Source organism: Etheostoma spectabile, chromosome 23 (genome assembly GCF_008692095.1).
Source record: "Etheostoma spectabile isolate EspeVRDwgs_2016 chromosome 23, UIUC_Espe_1.0, whole genome shotgun sequence".
Taxonomy (NCBI): Eukaryota; Metazoa; Chordata; class Actinopteri; order Perciformes; family Percidae; genus Etheostoma; species Etheostoma spectabile.
The window spans coordinates 15103077-15122665 of record NC_045755.1 but is presented as its reverse complement, the minus strand read 5'-3'; the positions used below and the strand labels follow the sequence as shown (position 1 = coordinate 15122665).

The 19589-nt window shown below is 39.8% G+C and overlaps 1 protein-coding gene across 1 annotated transcript in view; it reads left to right on the top strand.

Moving 5' to 3' along the window:
* LOC116673474 (CAP-Gly domain-containing linker protein 1-like) overlaps positions 1 to 2918 on the top strand; it is a 6676-nt gene extending 3758 nt beyond the window's left edge. The window contains 1 exon segment of the mRNA XM_032505830.1: positions 1 to 2918. This exon segment is cut by the window's left edge and continues 7 nt beyond it. Within this exon segment, the coding sequence (XP_032361721.1) occupies positions 1 to 2918 (2918 nt within the window).
* Positions 2919 to 19589: the final 16671 nt, after the last annotated feature.

The following is a 19589-nucleotide window of genomic DNA, read 5'->3' as shown; positions in this document are numbered from 1 at the left end:
CCTTGAACTTAGAAAAAGAAGATCTCACAATGAAGAACACCCAGCTGCAGGACCTTACAGAAACACTGACAAATGAGAAGGTGGAGATGTCTTCTGAAATCAGTGCTGTCGTGCTGGCTAAAATAAGCCTTGAGACAGTGAAGGAAGAGCTCCGGAATAAACTCACTGTTACCAAGAATGATTTAGAGAGCTCAATTTGTGAATGCGATGAACTTAAAGCCTCCAAAATGAGCCTGGCCCAAATGTTGGAAGAGTTCAAGACAAGCAGTCAGGTGAGTGAATCTGAGAGGCTTCACCTTCTGAAGGAGAAAGAAGACTTACTTGCAATCCAAAGAAAAGTCTGTTATGAGAAGGAAGTGCTCCTTGGGGAGATAGAAGAATTACAAGCGAAGCTTACAGTCTCAACAGAACAACTATCAAAGTCCAATGAAAAATTTAAAGAAGCATTATCATCTTTTGAACAAGAAATGCAAGAATTTCGCTTTCACAATTCGGAAATTGAGATGGCTCTACATGTAATACGCAAAGAAAATATGAGCCTGGGTTCAGCACTAGAGCAGCAGAAGATGGATTATGAGCGTTTGGCAGGCGAGAAGGGAGAATTAGAAGAGAAGCACGCAAAAACCATACATGAGAACAATGCTCTTTATCTTGAGCGCGATAAGCTAGCTAGAAATATCCGAACAAATAAGGAACAGTTGGATAGTTACTCCAGAGCTAATGACAACTTTACTCAAGAGAAGTCTCATTTTACAGCAATGCTAGAGGAAACCAAACGCCAGAAAGACAAAGTTGAAGCTGAGATGGCCTCTTTGAAACGAGAAAAGGCTGACCTACAAAATGAACTGCAGAAACATAACACTGATATTAAAATCCTTGAAACTGGCAAAATCAAACTTGTTCATGAGCACAGTAAACTAAAAATGGAGTTTGAGAAGGCTAAATCAGAGCTTGTTCAACAGGTTGATAATCTCACCAAAGATTGTCAGCATCTGCAATTGTACCGGTCTGAAGCTGACAACAATGCAAAGTCCTTGCAGAAAGAGAACCAGGGTCTGCTTCAGGAGATCCAAGAGTTAAAATGTCAGACTGAATCAATAACGTGGGCAAAGCACCTTCTTGAGATCCAGCTACAGGCGGAGTGCAGTGATCGGAATAAAGCAATATCTGACAAGGATGGTCTCTCCAAAAAAATTAAGGAGCTGCAGAAATCGTTATCATACATTTCACAAGAAAATATAGAGATTTCTTCTAGCCTTACAAATGCTAATGAGCAAAATAAGACTTTTATGGTGGATATTGAGGCTTTGAAAACGCAATTGAAGCAGCAAGAAAATATTCAATCGATGGACGATAAAAAACAGCTATTATCTAAGCTGGAGGATATAGGAAAGCAGATGACTGTCCAGATCACAGGGCAGGAAAACCTTTTAGCTGGACAGTGTAAACTGGAGCAAACCATTTATTCTCTCCACACAAGCCAAGAAAATTGGCTCACTGAACGGTCAAAACTCCTTGGAGAGATAGAAAAGTTGCACGCCAGCCAGACACAACAAGAGGTTGCTGTCAAGGGCCTACAAATCGAAAATGAAATTTTGGAAAAAAAATGCAATAAAGCTGTCGCGGAGTTATCGGCTTCTGCCGTTGTGAAAGAAAATATTTCCTCCAGCATCTCAAATCTAACTGCTCAGAAGGTCGCCCTGCAGGTGGAGAGAAATGAAGCCACCCAGAAAATCAAGCAGCTGGAGTCTCAACTAAAAAATGCCATTTCTATGCAGCTTGTGGCTACAGAGGCCTCTGGCAAGACTGCCAAGGCTCTGGAACAGCTGACGAATGAGAAGGCCAGTTTGATGCAGGAGAAGAACGAAGCCCAATCTCTATTGGAAGAACTCTGCAACGCCAAGCAGAAGATGGAGACGCAGCTAAAAGCATTGAAGACAGATAATTCCAAGTACCAGGAAGATCTGAATGTATCCAAAGAGCAGCTTGGCATAGAAACTCAGAGGACTGAGAGTCTGTACCAGGAAATTGAGGAGCTTAAAGAAGCTGTTACTGTGAAAACACAATTGCTGCAGATGCTGCAAGATGAGAAAAAGCTGACTTGGGAGCTTAATAACAAAGATCAGAGCGAACTTGTGAAGCTCAAGGATGAATATTCAAAACTCAAAAAACAGTTGCAGCAAAGTGAGAGCATCTTGAAGGAGCAGTTTGAAAAGCAAAAGGCTGCTCTCCAAAAGTCCATCCATAAAAACAGAGCCTTCATTTCAGAAAAGGACCAGCAGGTGAAAAAGCTGATGAGCAAGCTGGGTGAACTGCAAGGGGAAAGTGCCTTAGTTAAGACACTGCAGGGTACAATTCAGACCTTGGAGCGGGACAAGGCTAATCTACAGGGCTGTGTTCAGAGACTGGAGAAGGACCTGGCTGCAGGACCTGACACCAACACGTCCTTAGGTGATGCAGTTTTGGACCAAGAAAGGGAGGATAAGGAGACTGCAGAGAGTCAAGCAGCAATTGAGTTCCTGAATTCATTCATTGTTGACCTCCAGAAGAAGAATGAGGAACTCAAGCACAAATTGGAGAAAATGGCGGCTGCTGCTCTAAATGGGAATAATCCAAGTGAGCTGGATAACTATGACAGCCATGACAAGGAACCCGTGAAGAAGAAGGCTCTTCCCAGGCTGTTCTGTGATATCTGCGACTACTTTGACCTTCATGACACCGAGGACTGTCCCACGCAAATGCAGATGCCGGACTCCCCTCCACACACCACCTACCACAGCAATAAGCGCAAAGAACGGTCCTACTGCGATATCTGTGAGGTCTTTGGCCACTGGACCGAGAACTGTAATGATGACTAGACCTTTAAAGCCTTTGTCCACCCTCGTTCAAACAATCAGTATGGTTGCACATCATGTTAGATTATGCCATGCTTTTAAAGTCTTGGTTTGTAAATGTGCATTTTGTGTGCTTATTTTTGCCAAACGCCTTTATTGTCCATGCCGGTCCATAAGGGTTTTTTATGGGAGAATGGTCTCCCCTTCTCCACCGGGGGCCTGTTTCACGAAAGTAGAATAAAAATATCCAGGATAAGTGAAATAGTGCAGCTTGACTTAATGTGATGTGTTTTTATGTGATAAATGTGCTGGTTTTACTGTGAAGTGTCTTTGAGTAGCCTGCCATGTAAAACACAATATAAATAAAATCTATTATTTAGCCTACTTTGCCTTAAAATTAAACAGAGGGAATTAATGTTCCTTGGGAAATGTACCCTAAGGACTATAGGCTTAATTTAATTATAGAATAAACCCTTATTTACAAGGCGTGAACATGTTTTAAAACTGTATGCACACATCTCTATAAGTTATGTCTAATTCTAAATATCTTTGAACTGTTTATACAGAATAATCAGAAAGGGACAAAAACTAGAGTAAGTGACTTCAATACATGCTGTTAGCATATATGTAAAACAATATTCATGTTTTCTTTATTCTTCTGACAAGTGACAGCACCAAAATAAAAAGATTAAGAAGCATTGTGGTGTTTCCGGTGTGATGAATGTAAACTACACTATAGGCCACGTTGTTGGTCCAGGTTATGAAACCAACGTAAGCTATGATAAAAAACATAAGGCCTACATATTAAGGAGTAACACAAACTGTCCTTTATTAGAGAAGGACAAGCAACAAGAAAATGAAATCATGAATGTATTCAAAATCACTTTCAGCGAATGGAACACTCTAATTTGCCCCACAAATAGTTATAAATTTATGTGAAAAAGGGCAGATATTGCATGTTACTTTAAACCATAACAGGGCGTAAGTTACTAGCTAGCGTTAACAGATCTTATTTGTCAGATGAACTCCAAATTCCACATGTGAAAACGTTGAAATATTTGTATTAATGGTAGCTACGTCAAAATGAAATAGTGCTTACCATGGGGTTTGACAGCAGCAATGAAGCAGTCTCCATCCTCGCCCTCGTAGACTGGCAATTTTTTTCCCTTCTTTTGTCGACTGGCGCAATATGTTGCTTGGCAGAATTCAGATTTACTGTCCATCACATCAACAGGAGCCAAGTCTCAATGTCAAGGATCATCCAAAGCCAGAATTTGGAGGAGTTCGAGCAGCATCGCTGACAGTGAAATAATCATTCAAATGTGAGTATCTTTAGTAGCTACTGTACATTTGTTATCACCGTTAATGTTTTACATCAATGTAAAGCTTAACTTTTTAATGCTGGTACAAATTGCTATAATAATTAGGTAGAGACACCCCGAGCTAACTGAACCTATCGTTTAACATTAGGCTGAAAGCTAGAGGTCGCTGTCTTTGTAAAGTTTAATGTTCAGTGGCATTTTCATTATTTTATATGCCGTTGCAGTACATGCATAACGTTAGCAGAGATTTAGAAAATTGGTGTGTTTATCACTAGTTGTATCTGTAGACGGGAAGTAACACTGCACAGTGTTAACTTCACTAGCAACATTCAAAACGCTAACATGTATGAGTAGTTTCCCATGTAATAACATTCTGTTATAGCATTCATAACAGTAAACATTTTTCTTGTGTTAACTGTCTTTTAACAGGGACTAAAGCAAAGCAAAAGACCAGCAGGGGGACAGAGGCAAAAGACAGATGTTGAATAGATTATTAGCTACATTATTGCTTGGGATTCTAACAATAAATGCTTTCAATTAACTGGTTTGTGTCACCAAGTTCTTGGGCGTGTGTGTATAGAATATAAAAAGTTTTTCAATGTTTATTTTTCCATCAAATTGTGACCTGGACAGATGAAACTAACTGAATTATATTCAGATGCTATTTGTTTTAACTTGTAAGGTATACATAGTTTAAAAAGACTTACACAAAACATGTATCTTTACTATAACATTATTCAAACATTACTATATACAGTACACAAGTAAATCCAACATGAAGGGCGATCAGACCCAGCCGTCGATGATTGTGCTGCTTCCAGACTGCAGCCAGAAGGAGGAAGCTTTAGGTTAGTCATCCAGCCTGTCCTGGTAAGATTACCATTGTATCACAAGTATATTTAAGCATTCAGTTAAAGTCCACTGTGTAGTTTCTTCATCATGAAGAAAACTGACAACTTTAAAAACACCTACCTTTACTGTGTTAGCGGCTATTTATCAATTGGGTTATGATAGTCAGGTTGATTGACACTTGTGTCAACGGTACTATTTAATGTTTATCACTTGCAGTTTACTGCATGTCATCTTGCCTGTGCAGCTCATTAGTTGGTAGCATTTATCTTGCTGTAGTTGCTGATCATATTTTGCATTTGTTGAATTGATCAATTAGCTAATGTTATGTGTGCAGTAAACAAGCTAATTTTAGCTGCTAGTGTACAATTAATGTAATTAAGATTAATTTATGCAATTCTCCTTACCGGTAAGTGACAACTACAAACATGAACTTGCACCAGTTTATAATTTAACATCCCAGTAAGCATACATACGTTGCCATGGCGTCTGCAAATGATCGCTTCATCTGCAGTTGATAACTGGTTATTTTGAAGCATCGTTTGACCGTCTGGACGTCTTTTGAAGGAAATCTGTACATCGCATTAACTATGTCGGTTAGATGGAAGTTCCTCAGTTGTTCGCAGGTCATTTGGAGGCTTCTGGATGTCTTTACGTTATACACACTGTTGATGTGATGGACAGTAAATCTGAATTCTCAGCAAGATATTCGCACCACAGGAGACCAGGAAAAAAAGTTGCTAGTCAACAAAGGGTTATAGGAGGGGAGACTGGGGTCATAAATCAGTTATTAGATGGTGCCCGTTTTGTTGGCTAACGGCTGACCAGTCACATAACTTTGTTGAATCTAAGTTAACCATAAATCTAACTAGTTAACATTAGCTACATTCAACTGACAGCGGTTTATAGTCAGTTTTAACAAACGTTTTTGACTTTGAGATCAATACAATTAATTTGATAATTACTTTTCCGTTTCATGTTTAAAGCAAGGGAAACTTTGGTAAGCTGTAAGGTTGCGTTTGCGTTACTAGTTATCCCTCATTAGAAAGGTGGGTATTGCTAAGAATATTCTACAAAATGTCAGGAATACACAGTGTTCATTGCAAAACAATAGTTTGCAATACTATAAATATCCTACTGTTCAATTATATTAAAAGGCTGAATTAGAGCTAAGGAAAATTCTGCAGAGAATTTAACTATGTCAACATTTGGCTTGCAATATTTTACTTAATGAAAGCGGTCTTCTACTCACATCTGCAAGAACAAAAAAAACAACAAAGAAAACCACTTGCGTTACAAAATACTCCATGCATTAAAAGATACATATTTGAATAATGCGGTTACGTTACACGGGAAAGGATTCACATGCGGACACCAACGGCAGAGTGAACAGGCAGAGTTTGAGTGCACAGGGAGAGCCGGCGGGTAGGGGAGGTTGCAGGTGAATTCCAGGTTGGAAGCGAACCAGACGATGGTGTGCCGGGGAGCAGTCAGGGCAGACAGGCTGGCAGGAGAGTCTGTCGGCTGGCACGCAAGCAGGCACTGAGTGAACTCTGGAAGACGGAGAACAGGTCGTTAGAAATAACGTCAACTACACTTGACAAAGTATACTGAGTGGCCGGAGCAAAATGCCAAGAGAGGTAAACTGACGAACTGGCAACAAGTGAGGGCTGAACCAGAGTATTTAACTGCTAGGGTGATGAGTGATGAGCCACAGGTGCGATGCACTGCAGGCGGTGATGAGCCACAGGTGCGATGCACTGCAGGCGGTGACGAGCCAGGATAAGACACGCCCACACAAACACACACAGAGAGGACTAGACAGAGGAGACTGACAGAAACAGCAGGGAGGGGAAAAACTGGGAACACAAGGAAGGGACGAGAAAGCGAAGCAAAACCCTAACAAATGCACTTAACCCTAACAAATGCACTTAACCCAAATCTTTTTCTTGCCTCAGCAGCAGCGGAATCCTACTTTCCTGAGTCCGAAACTGAGTAGGCCAACAAGGACTTCCCCGACTGGCAACAGACTGTAGAAGAGGCTGTAGAGACACCCTTTTTTCGTCACTGAATTAATTGACATTATGATAAACAGTGGAAAATATAGTGTGAGAATTAGTTTGTTCTCCAACATGAACACACTGCTGTTGTGAAGTAGGGATACACAGCTCACGAGTGTGTAGTCAAAAGAGAGAAATATTGTATATTTAGCACACTGTTATTATTATTATGTTATTCCTGGCTCAATTGTTCAGTGTCTTTGGGTTCAAATAACATTGTGATCCTATTGACATCCAAAAATTGATGTTGTAATGTTTTTCTTAACCCTCCTGTTGTCCTCGAGTAAAATTTGACCCCTTTAAAAATGTCTATATCTGAAATATGGGTTTCTTTTTAACCAAATCACCCCAAAAAAATGGATTGGATTCCATACCGTGCTCTTTGCAAAAACAATTTATCACTTTCATGCCTGACTAAACTCATCTGTACGTTCCTCTGATCTTAACTATTAGTCAAAATAATTCATAATTTCTGCTTTTTTAACTCAAATATTAGGTATAATTCTATATAAATGAGGGTTATTGACCATGAATTTCAAAATGTAGGCCTACTGTAAAACTAGTGGTAGTAAGGTGGTGTTAGTGAAAACTTAAAAAAAGTCTGAAAAAGGGTTAACTGATTGTGATTGGGTATCCCCTGGAACACAGCCAATAATCGAGACACACTCACCAAATGAGAGAAAACAACTTAAGCCGTTGCACACCGTTCCCGGGAAACGTGCCTGCCCCAGCTCTTTGCCTGAGAGGAGGCTGACAGCAGCAGACTTAAAAAAAAACACTGGTTTAAGCTTGTTATAGTGTTTTTGTACAATAGCCCTTAGTATAGACCAAAGTAGGATAATTATCTCAAAATATAGCAACAGGATCAACAATTTTTTGTATTTTCAGAATAGCTTTCAATGTGTTATAGTGTGCTATTTTCTATAACATTTTGAAATTTTGTAAATTGTCTTTGAGTACCCTGAAAAGTGCTTCTTAAATAAAAATGTATTATAAGTAATTGTGTATGATTTATCTATCTTACTTTAGAAATTCATGTAATTAAGTTAAGATATTTCAGGTAATTTTGTGTGTCCGATACTGACCAGTTCTGTTGAATGTAAGGGTTAATGCAGGATCAGTTGATCGGCACATCTTCCTGACATCTGTGCACTTGTGCGTTGACGTGCACTTGCTAGCCTGTTCAATTGTACATGTTCTCCAAATGCTATGGAGGACTCTGACCTAGCCTCTGAAGAATCCTTCCTTGGTGGGACTAGTCCTTCCAAGGAAACATCCTGGACATTGAGAAACTGCTAGGGTGTGTAACGTAAAGACAGCCAAACGCTCAATAAATGATGCTACCAAATGACCCGCAAATAACTGAGGAACTTGTAATACATCTAACCGACATAGTTAATACGTTGCTGCGATGTATAGATTTACAACATAATAAGATGTCCAGGTGCTCAATAAACTACGTTCAGAATGCCCCATGATCAATTGCAGATTAGGATCTTTTGCATACTTCGCTGTTTGTGTGCTTACTGGGTATGAGTTAAAAGAAAGATTAGCCAAGATAAGATAAAAAATATAGTTGTTTACTATTTACAGTACTATAGTGGCAGTATTCTTTTACAGTAATGCTTTGACTACTGTAATTTCAACTGTAATACTTAGACGACTGTGATTTTTGTCATGTTGACAAGGTTGTAATGTAAACTTTACAGAATTCTACTGGAAAAATCATATACAGTAGTGTTACTGTGAAATCTAAATTAAATAACTGTAGATTTCACAGCCATCACTAACAGTGTATACCCTCAAATTAAATTTTTTTTTAAACATGGTTTTAATATGGTTCAGCATTAAGTAGAATTTTAAATACGCTAAGTACACATGGTCTCTGTATTTTCTTTCTTTTTTACTTGCAGGGAACTTGTTGCTAAGTTCAGTGTTGGATGCAAAAACACCATCACCAAGTTAGGGATGAGAGTAATTTCCGTAACACGCCACCCATGATTGATGTAAAGCTTCAACCTCTCAATCACAGCTGGCCTGTTTGTACTCAGATATTGCACATGGAGCAAATTTGGTTTCTAACCCAGTAGAGGATAATGATAGAGAGTGCATCATCTGGTTTTTCCACCTCACTATTTGAAAACTTTTGATAAAGGAGGGTGCAACTACCATTTTTTTCAATAGAGCAGGAATAAAAAATGCAGTTTGGAAAAGTAATAAAAACTGCTAACTGCAGGGGAGCGTGTTGTGTTTTGAGGCCAGAGGAAACATTAGTAGTAAATAATTTCACATCCAATAGACCCATAAGCTATGGAGCTTAATCTCAAGACAAATTAAACCTCTGCTGATGCCTGCAATGCTGAGATAAACACATACTTCATGAGGCAACGGACATTCGTGATAGTTGATAACATAACCAGTGTTGGTTATGTAGTTAAACACTTGTGGAAACTGTTGCACATTAAAGTACATTTTGCAACACACTGCTACCACTGATTCTCTGAAAAAGGCTGCCTTAGAAAATGAACACAACAGCTGTGATTGAATGATCTAAAAGAGGACCTAAGCCTTTGAAGGACCTAAAGCCCTCTGGGTCTTCATCATCTACAAATGAACACGACTAAGAGCTACGATTATTCTCTAAATATCCTGTTGGGCAGGCATATGTTCTCATCTATGTGTGGCTGACTCGTCTTTGTTGACAAGAACTGTCTATGTGGCCTCTGTGGGCAGACGTGTGCTGCTTCCTCTGACTCCACATGCTGCCTCCGTCTGGAGGTCAGGCCGACATAGTACTGCCTGCATTAATAGGAGTGTGGGCAAGAGGAAATAAGCGAGGCACAGGCCAAGACTTGTCTTCAAGTCCAGGCACACTGACGTGAACCACATTCATTCCCCTCCAACAGTCACCCTGAGCGTGGGTTTTGAGGCACCGAGCTGGGAAGACATTGCAGTCCGGGAAATGTTCTCTGTCACTCCAAGGCAGTTATCTAAAAATTCACCAGTGTTTTCACGAATAATATGATAAAGTTGCTACCAAGAGACCGGGATCATCGCTATAACTCAAGGATGCTTACAACTCCTAATAAATTGAGCAGAAACTGACGTGGCTGTCCATTGTTCACCCGTATCACCTTCGCTCATCTGGCCCTCACTTCCATCAGGCAGTACTCTATATCCCATCATCCATCACTCTAATGTGTTGTCCAATACTGGCTGCCCATGATCAACCCTGACTAGCCTGGACTGGGGGCTTGTGCTTTCTGTAGTAGATGTGAGTTCTGATAGGATGTGACAACTTTATTAGGCACAAATCAGGCCGCCGTGGTTCCATTCTCTGCTGGACGTGTGAGCGATGTGCGCTCCGAGCTGTCGTTTTTTTCACGGGTGGGATTCTTTCTCTCTCTTTTAATCTATCTCTTTTTATTCAAAGCTTCTGAGCCTTTCTCTGACATAATCAGCCCTCTCCCTCTCGACCATCTACTACAGGAACCTTTAGGTGACAAATCGTGTCTCGGATTGTTGGTCCGGCCATTGGTGAATAGCGTCACGCCCATCTGAATAACAAACACACATGTCACGCCTGACTATCGTTAGCTCCAAATCACATCCAGCATGACATAGCTCATCAACCCGTCCACACCCTACTGCACATATAAAGCCCACTCTAGAGGCTCATTGTAAAATACTTTTTACTTCTAATAAATCCCTTTGCCTTTGTCATGGATCAGAAGGAATAATACATCTCGAAGGCATTGCAAACATGATTGGCTTTCGTGGTTATAAATGAGAACAAGCATAAATAATGATTTTTCCAGTGTATTCCGTTTATGCCAGGTGAGATGATTCTTTTCAAAGGAAAAATCCCCTCGTCAGTATGTTACAGCGCTGGGTTAAAAACGGAATCTTGAGGAGATTAACACAGGCATGTTCCCAAAGCTCCTCACTCAAGAGCAAAATGGAAATCATCCAATTTCTCTGGGAAAAGTTTAGGCAAATTGAGCAGCAGTACGGACAAAGAGCGAAGACAAAAGAGGATTTGATGCATAAACATTTTCCCTGCACTTCAGCAGCTTTCACTCTGGCTTTGTGAACAGTTCATCCCTCGGGGGGTACGGGGATGTTAAGACGTGAGGACAGAAAGCAATGACTATTTCCTTAAGTTCCTTGTGAAAGTGTATTGCCGGAATACAAGCAAAGTGATAAATCCTTTTTTTACATTTACAGTGCTGGAATGTTCTATTTTAAAATCTTGATAGTTGGACGCTGGCTTGGCTTGTTGATCTCAGCTCAAGTAGAAAAAAAAAAATTGCCAAAGAATTACAATAAACACCACGCAAATCAACAAATTTACTATATACCTCCAGGAGTTGTAGTGCAGCTTTAGAGGAAGATTTCCTCCCAAATTATTCGATTAAAGTGACAGACCCCTGTCTCCATCAAAGCGGAAGAACTTTGTTTCCCATTTAACAGCAAATAAGGAAACATGGTTGCATTACAATGATAATCTTGAAGATTTTCATTTAAATGAATGTGTGTTTAGTCACTTTCATCAATTGGGGTAACACAATGGTTAAAAGCAGTTTCGCGGTTTTGCATTCGCAGCATTACAACCTGGGAGTCTGCTGCGGCATTCCCGGAAATTATTTGTAATGCAGACTCACTTTATTCTGGACACTTACGACGCAGTAAGTAAAAGTCCCAAATAATATCACTGTGTTGGAAGATAAGCCTGATTGGTTTACCTGTCTCTGGGGGCGGGTCTTACACACACACACACTAAAGTTTCATTGACACATTTTTGGCAAATCATTTGGGAGAAATCTTTTAAAAAAGACGTCCGTAGACGTGGTGTCTGGATTAGCGGACAGCTGGTAACTTCACACCAGACAAAATGCCTTTGTAAATGTGTATGTTCCTCTTAAGGAGTCAACGTTTTTGCAAAAAGTAACTCATAAATACTCTATGAGTCCTTAAGTACATTTATGTCATTTTGATGATGGGTGAACATGCTTTAAAACCATACTTTGCAATCTTCTGAACGCTCATAGGCACCCTTTAGAAACTTACGTTGATTTTTCCTAAATGATTGGCTCTTGAAACTGGAGGTCAATTGGAGTTGTAAGAGGATGAGACAAGGATGATACATACATAAATATATTGCCCATAAAATAAAGTATTTATTTATATAAATTGCAGAAAAAAGGTCAAGTGTCCGGAATAACGTGAGCTGTCGGAAGTGTCCGGAATACAGTGAGCCTGCGTTACTCGGAAGTTGGATTTTACGAAGTCAAGGTCGGAAACACGCCCCCTGACGTTGGATTTCCGTGCTCGGAACTCGGACAACCACTGAGTACCCTCCAAAAGCTGTAGTAAAATACAGTTATTAGCACTTATTATTTATTAGTTATTTGTGTCTCACTAAATCAGTCATACACACAGTCCTGTCCATATTCTATCCATGGACATGTTGTGTCAGCGTAATGCGTTGTTACAAACTGGAATTGCTAACATGGTTAACCTTGCTACAGCTAATGACAACAAGGAAAATCAGACTTGTAAATGGAACGCATTCATCTCCGGTGTGACGTCATTCCCAGCATCCGCTTCCCAGTTCCGAGGTAAATTGAATGCACTTAGTAACATGTTTTCAATCGCTCAGCAGTGATTGGTCTGCCAGACAGGGTAGGCGGAGCTAACATTCTCGCTCTTCAACTCACTTGTGTGCGAAGCAGCGTGCTGTTTTTTCCAGTCTCTGCTAGCGTTGCAAATAAATGGTTACTATGGCTGAAAAAAACAAAGAGCGATGACGACAGACTTAAAAACCAAGTGAAATCCTAAAACACAGCTGCAATTACCCCTTATTGTTGTAGGTGCCGCCAAAGAGAACTATATGGAGATCTTCAGGACTGTAACTTCAAGTTAAGCAATCAAAGCACTGGGATCGAGAACGCAACTAAATATGACATATTATGCCAACTCAGAAGAAACTGGTGTTTTATTAAGTAGTGGCATAGTTCCAGAGGAAAACTAGGCCATTCATCAGTAGCAAAGGGGCACTGGTAAGATCTCCCCTTTTTTCCCGTTGCACAAACACCCTCATTTGTATGAGTAAACAGTCACTAGAGTAAAAAATTAGAGAAAATTGTGTTTCTCATCTCCATGTCTGTGATATGTTGCTGTTCTTTTGGGAATGTCTTGGAAATGATGAAAATGCTGAGCACCCAGAAGGATTTGTAAGGGATGCAGCTACTGTTTTCAATGAGGCAGCTCTATCTGGACAATATCAGAGATCACAGTATTGGTTGTGGTTTCTTGCTTGGGCATGCATAATGCATCATTTTCTCTAATCTGAGTGGGATTTCTCAAATGCTGAAGAGGAGAATATAGTTATTTTTTATCTTCACTTTGTTGTGGAGCTCAGTTATCATTTCTTAAGGTGTCCCATATTGAATTCTCCTCTTGTCATTCGGCAACAATTCACCAATCCGGCAACAGATGATAAGAAAAATGATCAGGAAAAGAGGACCATTTTGTTTTGGAGACCACCTTATTAAAAATAAATTACCTTTCTCAACATATTTCCACTAAACCCGATTACAGTTTTGCTCTTCTGCTATAGATAATAACATCTGTGTGTTGTGTTTTTGGGGCTTGCAGATAAGTGTGAGCGAGTAAATCAATGTTTACAAGGAAACAGGTGTGACGTGTGAGACTGGGGAGTGAGATAGTGTGTCTGTGGAAAGCATGTGAATGCGCATGCATGAAGCAAAGGTGGCGTACCATTTTTAGTATACTGTAGAGCTGCAAACAGGTTAGACACCTGCAGCTGGGAGCAGCAGCATGGCCAGGCAGACAGAGCTGTGACTCCATGGAGGAGCCCACGCTCTCAATTAAATTAACAGGAGATGGGCTCATTAGCACTCGGCTGATTACTCAGGGAGCCTCGCGGAATGTATATGCTATAGGGAAAGCAGCCAAGGCTGTCAGAAAGCAGGATTGTCAGTTGCAGAGCAGATCATGTAAAGTGGATTGTACACTAAGTTGTAAAGGGAAACCTGTCCAATCCAAATGTCCTGGGAATCGGGTCATGTGAATTTCTATTTATTATGAATAGAAATAAAGCAAATGTTGGGCCATTTTTTTCAAATATACAAAATAATGTATTGGGAATTGCTGAATTCATTCGATAATTAGTTTTATTTACGGTTTATTTAATAGGGACAGATTGTGTATACATAGACAAACTGAAAACAGCTATCCATTGCAATAGCGAGTGGTAGTTTGTAACACCTGTCCCTGGAACGGAATTTTAAATAGAGATATTAATGTAAGCCTTCACTCTTACATCCATGGTTTACAAAATATCCAAGGTAAGCAAAATTAAGGTGCAAGCTTTCAGCTCCTTCAGGCTTTTTGCACAGAAGACATGTAGACTCTTATAGTAGGAAAAAGAAAAATGGTTGTTACTAATAACATTAACAATTGCTCTGTTTCATTAAAGAGTCCCATTTCATTAAAGAGTCCCAGTCCCAGTTTTTTTTTGCTGTTATTGAAGAAAATGCTGCTGCTGTAATAACAAAATTTCCCAGTTGTGGAATGAATAAAGTATAATCTAATCTAATCTGACGGCCTCATAGTACCGCTATGTACCAGAAGCAGCACAAATGAACGGAACCAAGGCAGCTTTAAGAAACCCTGTTAATTTGAACACTACTTTTTACACACTACAGTAATGTTTTTCTGATTTTATCTTCTCATTGATCTGAACCCGAGAGACTCGCCCACAAGCCTAAACAGCACCTCTGATTCATAGTTTAATCATTTAATAACCATAAAAGATAGAAACTCACCGGAAGTTGCAGCTAAAAGCTAACGAGTTAGCGGTTACGGAGGTCTCTTCCGGATCTTCCTAGCCTCTACAGGTGATTTTCTATCCAGCCTGGAACTTGTGCCTTTTTTGGGGTCGTTGAGCATTAAATCCAAACCGTTACATCCAAGATTTATCAACTTTATGTCCATAATTCATCGCGTTTTTGCTCATTTATGTCGCTAGCTCCCGGCTCCGTGTCTGCTCTCTGTGTGTTTAGGGAAGTGAAGCCAATAGTATGCCCATATATGGGAGACAACGTCACCCAAAGACTATCGAGGCTGAAAGAGGTCAATCTTCCCAGTCATACTGGTCTAGTATGCGATCAGAGATGTTAGAGCGGACAAGACCTACCGTTTTATAGAGGAAAATGGCCCCACTGGTTTGAGATTTGGCATATAATTGGGCCTTTTCTGAAGAAATGTAAATAGCATGTGCTTTATATGAGTTATAATGTTTATTATGTTTATTTTTGCACATAGGAGAACTTTTTTAGACACACAAACGCTTGTGTAGCATTGCTGTGGGTGTAATATCAATAAATATGACATTATTTTGTGTATTGTTGGCATAAGTAAATGTCATGAGGGCAAAGTGTCTGGACTTTCTTTGAAAAAATGTATGTATTTTGTTAACTATATAAGTTGTAATGATTATTTCTTCACAGTGTGATTCCCAATACGTATGAGAAGTGTTTTAGAGAGGAAAATGGTTTAGGTTTTATTGTTCTGTCTGTGATATCAATACATATGTGGAAGATTCATGTCCGTTATATTTATTTATTTGTCTTTAAGCTCCTACAACCATTTTTAACATTCAGGTGACCTCACTGCAACCCAAATATTCCAATAACCCAGTTTGTCCTGAAAAAAAAGATGTTCATATCTTGATTGTAGACAACAGGGTTGATGTTTTACAGTTTTTTATAAAAAAATCCAGACGGACAAGAACTGTAAAAATGGCCTTAGGTTCAGAGGGTTAAAATTAAATTACAGTATATCCTGCACAGCATATTTGAAATGTTATATATTATATATATATATATATATATATATTATATATATATATATATTATATATATATTATATAATATACATATATATATATATATATATTAGTCCTTCAACATTGCAGGACAATGCTGAAGATGTTTATGAGTCTGTGGTGGCCATGCTATCCTCTTTGCTGTTGCATGCTGGGGCAGCAGGCTGAGGGTAGCGGACGCCAACAGACTCAACAAACTGATTCGCAAGGCCAGTGACGCGTGGGGGTGGATATGGACTCTCTGTCGGGGGTGTCAGATAGGAGGATGCTGACCAAACTACATGCCATCTTGGACAATGTCTCGCACCCACTCCATGGCTTGTTGCTCAATCACAGGAGCACTTTCAGTGACAGACTAATTCTCCCAAAATGCACTACAGAGCGCCACAGGAAGTCATCCTGCCTGTGGGCCATCAAACTTTTTAACTCTCCCCTAAGTGTCTGACACACACCACACACACACACACACACACCACACACACACACACACACACACACACTTGGAGAGGTTGAAACTGGACAATATTATCTGTATTATCTTTTGTGCAATAACACTGGCCTGACATGTGTGCAATCTCAAATACCACAATATTATTATTATTATTTTATTATTTAACTTTTACCATTCCAAATCCTTATATGTGAATTATGTAAATAATGATAATAAACATTCCTTTATGTAATACCGTCGTATCCAATTCTTATATTTGTGTGGTTTGGGGTTTTGTTGGGTTTGTTTCCCGTTCTCGCTCTTGTGAATGTCTCAGTGTTTTCCAGGTCCTGTGTGTGTGTCCTGTTCCGTCCCCGGTAAGTCTGTGTGTTTCACTTCCGTTTTATTGTGAAGTCGGCTTCCTGTCTAGTCTTGTCTTGTCTTGTCTAGCTTCACTTGTTTGTCTGATTGCCCTGCCCCGCCCTAATGTGATTCACCTGAGTCTCACCTGTTCCTCATTACCAATTACCTTTGTATTTAACCCAGTGTTTTCTGCTTCTTGTTGGATATGTTGTTTTGCAGCCTGCCTGTTCCATGGTTTGCAACGTTCCTGATACTCGTGAGTTTTTGCCCCCAGTGTTGTTTTATGTTTTTCCATCTTGCCCTGCTCCTTTGCCTATCTTTTGGACTTTTGGAATTGGATTTACCCCTGGTTTTGTGCTCCTTCTGGATTGTTTTTGTTACCAGACTGTAATAAAGCCTTGGGTATCTGCTCCTGCCTGCTTCGTATCTCTGCATTTGGGTCCTCCCTCATCATCCCGTCACAATATTCTTTATTTGTGTATTTCTACTCTTAAATATTGTGCAACTAAACACAGAGTTTCCCTTCGGGATCAAAAAGTATTTCTGATTCTGATTCTGATTTGATATATATATATATCTCTATCTCTCTATCTCTCTATCTCTCTATCCTCTATCCTCTCTCTATCTCTCTCTATCTCTCTCTATCCATCTCTCTCTCTATCTCTCTCTCTATCTCTCTATCTCTCTATCTCTCTATTCTCTCTATCCTCTATCTCTCTCTATCTCTCTATCTCTTATCTCTCTATCTCTCTATCTCTCTCATCTCTCTTCTCTTCTCTCTCTCTACTTCTCTCTCTCTCTCATCTCTCTCTCTCTCTCTCTCTCTCTCTCTCTCTCTCTCTCTCTCTCTCTCTCTCTCTCTCTCTCTCTCTCTCTCTCTCTCTCTCTCTCCTCTCTCCTCTCTCTCTCTCTCTCTCTCTCTCTCTCTCTCTCTCTCTCTCTCTCTCTCTACTCCTGACATTAGGGGTCTGTTTTCCGGGTTGTTTATATTTTAAATAATGTGTTCCAAAAACCTGGAGTGATAAGGAAATTTGATGTTGGAGTTCAATAATATTTTTTTGTATTTAACTGTTTGATGACAGGATTTTCTGAATTATTTCCTAACAATGGACATTGGTATTTGAAGAAGTGAGCTCAGCTGCTAAATTGGGATTGACCTACATTAGCACCATGTTCTATATAAAGACTGTACATCACAAAAGATACTACGAATTGTAGCGTTGAATGGCGGCGATGTGACTGAATGTTGTGTTCAGCATGTTCGCTCTTCAAACGCCACGCTCCATTGTGCTCAGCTGTGCCACCGCAGCGCAACTCATTGCAACCTGCTTCACCGGTTAATGAATTAGAGAGAACACCATTCTTTCATCACCTGAGCCTAAAAAATTTCTAGTCCAGAACTCATCACCTCTTTATAGCGTTCTCTTGTTTTTCTTCTAATCTCCACTCCCACCACTCAATCTCCTGCTAAAGCAATCTAAGAGTCTTACATGGGGGAAAAAGAGCGAGAAGATTGCAGGCCATTCAGAGAGTGATTCCTGGTGAAAGACTCATGATTTACCCCATACATCCGTTTGTACTGGATGTCCATATTGTTTATTGCAATGAAATGATGACTAACCCATCTCAATTATTGCATTAGCTTGATAATGCCTGTATACCTTATTCTGCATGTGTTTAATTGCACAGGTGAACCAGATTGAGGCTTTCAGTTTGCATACGTGGCACTGCTTTTGATCCAGTGCCTGGCTGTGTCCTTCATTTGCATAATTGTAATTACCTGTGTGGGCAGAAGCCCGGCTGCTGCCCCAGGTAACGATCAGATGAGGCCTGTTTTCCTCCCATCTTCCTTGCTCGGGCTGTGAATTACTTAAATTGCCCAGTCTAAACACCTTGCACAATCTGGGCGCGTTACAATTTTAGAGGCTCTGCTTTCCTTAATGACACATTTTGCTGAATGCTGCCCGAACCGTTTTTTTGAAGAGGAGAAAATGAGGGGAGAAAATCAGCAACACTTTATTCCTGCTGACCAAACTTTTTCTCTGACTTGATGCATTGCTCCCAGGTTTTCCTCCAGTGAGCTCTGCCGTCCGTTTCCACTGAACATCCTTATTACTGGTGTGTACAGAGCTGATCTCATGCCAGGGCTAATCCAATTTTTAGCCATGGTGGATAATGAGCAAAACTATTTACCCAAAAAATAAATCATAGTCACGCACAATGGCATCAAGTACCAATACCTTTCTAGAGGTATTGTTTTTTGTGTCACCAGAATACAAAGACACAACAGTATTTTGGGCTTAACGAGCTGGTCTCATTTATGCCTTTTCTCCTCAGGATTAATCACATACTGCATGATAGAGAATGATTTACATAATTTTCATGTGAAATGTGTTGATAGATAAAATAACTCCCTGTGTGCAAAAATTAACATGCAGCATACGTTGACTGCCAAAAACTACCAGCGCTTCAGAAATCACCACTCTTTCATTCATTCCAACTTTTACAGGCAGGCAAAAGAAGTATTAGTTCACTTCTGGAATGCAAATCAGGAACTTTTTGATGTGAATTAATCTGTTAGAGAGCTCTACAGAGTGAGCTCATCATTCAGCAAAGCTCTGAAATGGAGATAAACACTAATTTTTTGAACACCCACTCTAAACTTCTTCTAGACTTTCTTTCATTGTCTAAAATCTCAAATATTTACTATGCTCTTTTGTGTAACTGATACTTGGAGATGGGAGAGAATGAGATGATGAGAGGGAGCGACAGAAACTAATGGATATATATATATATATATATATATATATGTATGTA